The sequence below is a fragment of the Lepeophtheirus salmonis genome, chromosome 11, assembly GCF_016086655.4.
Source record: "Lepeophtheirus salmonis chromosome 11, UVic_Lsal_1.4, whole genome shotgun sequence".
Classification (NCBI taxonomy): domain Eukaryota; kingdom Metazoa; phylum Arthropoda; class Copepoda; order Siphonostomatoida; family Caligidae; genus Lepeophtheirus; species Lepeophtheirus salmonis.
The window spans coordinates 15,503,014-15,509,013 of record NC_052141.2 but is presented as its reverse complement, the minus strand read 5'-3'; the positions used below and the strand labels follow the sequence as shown (position 1 = coordinate 15,509,013).

Sequence of the window (6,000 nt, the reverse complement as noted above, 5' to 3'; positions counted from 1 at the left end):
ATTTATATACACGATCATCAAATCTTCCAAAACTTGTTTCTCTTCTTTTTTGTTTTCTTCCTACAACAATTTTAGAGGAAAAATTTGTGTACACTTTCTATAGGTTGAGCGATTTTGTATCAAATTTTTTTTTTTGATACAACGTAACTAAAAATGTTTTTTTAGTATCTATATTTATTAAGAAGGTGTTTATGTTGTTCCTTTTGTTTGTTTTTTCATAATTTGATCGAGATGTGCTGCTTAAAGATGACGTCGTAGGACAATGCGGGGTTGCAAAGTTTATTTTTTTACCGTTTCAAGACTTTTTAACCCTAACCGTTATAATCAAGGATAAAAAAAAAGTTGAAAAGCAAACCACCCTAATATACATACCTCGGTTTTTTGTAGTAATGTCTGTGTGTGTCCAACATTAAGATAAAACTGGTTGTCTCAGGAGTCTCACATATCCTTGGCGACTCTATCTGCCTTTAACAATAATTCTTTTTCTTTTTTTCTCAAAAGAGCCCCCACAAACAAAGGAGCCCCGAACATTTGTGTTATTAAATTCATTACACTTTTTGGCAATATACTCTACATATATTTCTCAGAAGGGCAAATATTATTTATAAATATATATCAGGGAGATATTTATCAATATAAAAAAAGCTTTTTTTAAACGGATAGAGAGAGAAAGAGGGACAATGGGCCATTAAGGAAATAGTCATCAAATTATTAATATTGTTACTAAAATTAATACAAATTTTAAATATAGACTTTTATATATATATATTAAAATTGTCAAAAAATATTATGGCGAATAACAAGTATGAAAGGATCAAAAAATAATAATTATATGGTTATATATTATTCCTTATATGTAATAGGAGTCATTACGAGTCCGATAAGTTGTGGACGTGGTAGAAGTTCCTCCATTTCCAAAGCCTCTTTCATTTGTAGCAGAAGAATCATGGCGATCTGTGGTTCTGAATTTATCATAATCAGAGGTTCCACCAAATCGAGTCGTCGTTGATCGTTGATGATGATTATTACTACTCCTTGATAAGCTTCCTGGAGCAGGGGAAGGCACATAATTACTACTACTACTACTAAAATATTCGCGTCGATCACCTCCTAAAAGACGTTCCTCTTCGTCATCATTCCCCTCTCCCGCTGCATTCGTAATGCTTCCAATTAGTCCTGAGGAACTAAGTCCACTACTACTGATGATCCCTGATCCTCCTCCCTTTCCACCGCCTACTTTTGATGGGTATACCACTTTCAAATCGTTGTCCATGTAGACTGTGGATTGTTTTTTAACTTTTGAGCATCCCTCTTCAATGAGTCGCCCCCTGGCGTCGAGTGTGTGGTAAATGGGCTCACTTACAGACATGTAGTCCGAGTCTGATAAATGAGAATGTGGAAGAAGGTGCTTCGTTGAGGAAGAGTTTGGAGGGAGGTCAAGGAAATTATCGAAAGGGTTTTCAACAATATGGCGTTTAATAACAGTGGTCGTGGTAGTAGTGGTGGTTGTATGACCACCACCTTCAAGGCCACCACCACTCCCAATCGTACCATATTGTCCACCATCTCTAAGTATCATGGCTCCAGCGTTACTACTAAGCGTATTATTATTATTAATGGCAGAAGAGGAAGCAGTGGCAGCGGCATGGCTGGGAGGTAATCCAGCAGAACTGGAGGACAAGTTAACAAAGCGATTACTGGCGCTAGTTCGGTTAGTTTGACTGCTGCCACTATAAGCGTTATTAGATACATTATTTGTAGTTAAAATGACTCCAGTATTTTCAGCCATGCCATCTGTGGTGGATCGTGTGCTTAGCGAGGAACCTCCACTTCCTTGCACATTTGTCGTTCCCCCTCCTTTAAGATAAGTCCACATGTCATCATAGTCCTCATTGTGCGAAGACTTTTCATTAATTCTCATAGTGGAAGCAGAGGAATTGTTAACCACGTGCGAGGACTGATGATGAGAGGAAGATATATTTTCAATGTTCCTTGATAATGTCGTGCTTGAGGACCTGTGTGCGGCCGCAGTAGCAGCAGTGCCCAAAGTAGGAGCTGCAAGAGATGACGTATAAGTATTCGACACATTGGTGGCTGTTTTTGAATCTTCCTCATCCAAAAAGGGATTCGAAGCAGGTGAGAGGGTACTGGTCGTTGTTTTAACTCCATTCGTATGACTAGAGATATTTGAAAACTGTTGATTTTTCTTGTTGATGTCTGCATCAAGTGGATGCTCAGGTAAGTTATATCGGAATCTATTCCAGAAGGATTCAGAACCCCATGTCATGAAGGTGGCATCCTTGAGAAGTGAAGACTCTTGAAGTTTCCTTTTTAGTTCTTCTTGCCGGCGTGGACCTCCTCCTGACATTCCTGCACCAAGAACATCTTCCTTCAAAATAACCAAAATTTGATCAGGACGTTTTCTAGGAGCAACAGCATCCACGACAGTTGCCATCTCTGATTGAGCAGCCTTATCAGCTAGATAAGCAGGCGTTCCAAGGAGAACAACACGTCCAGAGGATTTAGCAGCTGAGGCAAGGGCAGAAGCGGACTTTTCATCAATATCACGATGACGTAAGCAGAGACGATATTCATCCAGGTTGCGAGTTAGGAGTTGACGTGTAAATTGATCATCACTTGGAGCATAGTGAATATATGCATCATATTTCCGTTCTTTATCATGAGCATCAATTGGCCCAGTTAGTCGGAAACCATACTTGGAATTCATCCTGAAAAATAAAAAATAAAAGGGTATGAAGCAATAAAGTATACTTGTTTTTGCAAAATCTTCCAGTAGAGGTTTGTCCAGATAAATTGGTCAATCTATAAAGGCTGATAACAAAGGAACCAGATGGGATATAACGATATTTTTTGATTAAAAAAGCTACATTTAATGACATTCAGATATTCATAATGAGATTCTGAATTATATTTAACCTTAGCCACATGGCATCCAAAGTTTTGCAAGGGCCGGGCTACCTGATGCAGCTCAAGCATTGCCCTTGAACTGGTTCTGCACTTTTGATTTATAATTCCCTGAATTGATTGAATAGCCCAAGGAAGAAATAACACCTTTCAATAAGACAGAGCACTAGCTCACAAGTCTAAAAAGTGAAGGATGTCTTAACCAAAAAATGTTATCCCATTTGGAATCCGATTTTTGGGTCTGCAAACAGCTTTGACCTGAAGCCATGCAATTTATATATCTGGGGGAGCATGTACCTATATAGTTTCATATAATTATATGCCATATTGTTCGTTCGTTATCAGCCTTTCAAGATTTTCCTACTTTATGTGAACCACCCTGTACATATGTAAAAGTAAAAAATGAATTAGTTTCATTTAAGAAATACAAGGAGAAAAATAAGAAGTAAGGTGGAAATGAAATATTAAGAAACTTCATTATTGTATTTCATTTTCCTTATTCTGATAAGGGAGTGTAATCAAAGTTTCATGAGAGTCATTTATTTGAATAAACACACAATTTGAGGATTTCAAAAGTCGATAATAGAAAGATAAAATAAAAAGCAAATACGGAAAGAGATTGGAACAAGATTATCAATATGATCTTTTCATCTCTAGCCTTGATTAAAGTCATCAACTCTATATTTTATTTATTTATTTATTTTTCAGAAAGATTTATCGATGTTTTTTTTCGCCTTCTCTATATTCTTTTGAAGATTTTGCAATTTTATTGGTAGTGATCAAAAAGATAAAAGAGAATTATATATCTCATAGACTTTAAAATGAAGAAGGCTTATTTAAAGTTTGAAAATAAGATACGTCGTCATCAAAGTAAGAAGAAGGATCTGGGAGTTTTTAACTCAGTGAAGAAGGCTTAAAAAGAGTAAATTTTTCTTACCAGGCATAGAGCTGATTACGACAGCAAAGAGCTAAACAGCAAAGTGTAAGGAGAGCAAGCATAAAGAGAAATGCGATTATGATGAGTGGAATGAGACCAATGACTAGTCCATCAACAGAGCGAACAGCCATCACATCTGCACAAGTAACATTGTACTTTCCAATATTCACGATCTCCCCTTCAGTTTCACACTCCAGCTTATCCACATCCACAATCCTATCACGATGTTCCTATATATAATAAAAAAAAATGATAAGTCAATTTATTCACAATACTGGGCCCTCTGTCTAAATGCTACACATATTTAATTGGCACGCCTTACTCCTATTTGTTATACTTGGATGTTTAACACTAATTACTCATTTTAAATAATTGTCTTAAGAAACTGTGAATAAAAGCTTTATGCCCAAAAACATGGAGCAACGTAGAGCAGTAAATCTACATCTATTCAGGCGTAAGAAATCATTATCAGAGATATCTAAAGTTATAAGCAGTAACCGTACAATTCTGTACTGGGTGACGGCAGGAAGCACACCAAAAGCTTCCACTAGGTGCAAATGAAACCCAAAGAGGCTAAAAGTATTGGTTGAGTTATTGGAGTTAATGGCACAATTGAATGTAGAAGAGGCTAGGTGGCCGTCAGTGGCAATCTCGTAAATTTGACAGGAACTAGACCACCATGCAATACTTTGTGAAGCAAGACTTAAATCTTAACACCTACAAGAGAAGCCTTTGGATCGAGTGCAGCGTGTCTACTTGGTAACAAATCCTCTTCAACTAGCTTGAACAGCAATATTCTTGGCCTCCCCTTAGCCCTGACAGCCCCCTTGTTTCGGGTATTTGGGGCACCTCAATGGGAAGCTTTAGGGGAGTACAATACAGAATCAAGGTCAAACCGAAGGCCGCCATCAACACTACTTCAACCAACATAGAGCAATGCCTTGAAAAGAACTGTTGTGCTAAGTTCCACAGCAGGCTAGAACCCGTCACAATGTGAATATGGCACCCCTTAATTGTATTTATTAAGTGTATTATATTAGAGAGGGGAGCCTGTATGAATGAAAGTAGTCACATACCTTAAGCACTTGTTGAACATCTTGAACAAAGTCACAAGAGCAGGTCCAGGGATTCCCAGTCATACTTAACTGCTGTATACCTGCTTGAGCAGATGCATCAGCTGGAATAATGTTACCAACTGCAAGAGTATTCAATTTGTTGCCATGCAGAGTTAAGATTTCAAGGTCTGTAAGGGGTTTAAACGTTTCTCCAGAGACGGATGTGAGCATGTTATCGTGCAAATAAAGTTCCTTTAAGGACTGCAAGTCCGTAAATTCACCTCCAGTGAGAGTTTCTAATTCATTCCCATCCAAACGAAGGATAAGGAGCTCAGCTAGTCCACTGAAAGTCCGATTACTTATTTCCGTAATCCCAGAATTGTTCAGATAGAGAGAAGTCAGATGCTTCCGACCTATTGAGAGAAAATTAAAATAGATTATACGACATCATTAATGCGAAAGAATCCTCTTACCGATGAAAGTATCCCCTGAAATGTCCGTTAATTGAGGATTTCCATCCAGATAAATAGAAGTAGCGTCCATCGGAATCATATCCGGTACTTTGGAATGATTTCTATTTCCACAGTTGATTATATTGTCACTCCAAGTTTGATCATGATAGCACGAACATCCCTCAGAGCAACGCATCCGACAATCACAGGCAAAGAATTCACAGCACAGACATAACGCAAAGCAATGAACGTCATATTCACAGATGAATTGATCCGGTCTGACGCTGAGTAAAGGTACAAGGGGTTTCTCATTTCCATCTCCCGGTTTACTATGCTTGTTGATCAAAGTACAACTTAAGTTCTCGAGATCAAGAACTTGCGGGTATTGCCTAAATAAAGAAATCCGGAGAATAGTTTACATTAGATTATATTTAAGTGGTATATCATCAAAATTATTGATTATATAGAGAGCACAGAAAAAAGGAGAGTCCTCCTTTTTATTGCCTAAGCAATCTATAATCTACTTCTTCGAGTTATGAGAAAATTATGCATACTTTTGAAGAAGAGTATTCATATATATATATATATATATATATTATAGGTGTTTATAAAGATATTTCTTTATATGACA

At 37.3% G+C, this 6,000-nt stretch overlaps 1 protein-coding gene across 1 annotated transcript in view; it reads right to left on the bottom strand.

Moving 5' to 3' along the window:
• Positions 1–554: 554 nt before the first annotated feature.
• Positions 555–6,000, bottom strand: part of LOC121126142 (uncharacterized) — a 48,898-nt gene continuing 43,452 nt past the window's right edge. Inside the window, exons 6-9 of the mRNA XM_040721443.2 lie at positions 5,391–5,758; positions 4,939–5,330; positions 3,863–4,092; positions 555–2,729 (exon numbers count right to left, since the gene is read on the bottom strand). Coding sequence (XP_040577377.1) covers positions 851–2,729; positions 3,863–4,092; positions 4,939–5,330; positions 5,391–5,758 — 2,869 coding nt within the window. The 3' untranslated portion in view covers positions 555–850. The remainder of the gene's footprint in view (positions 2,730–3,862; positions 4,093–4,938; positions 5,331–5,390; positions 5,759–6,000) is intronic.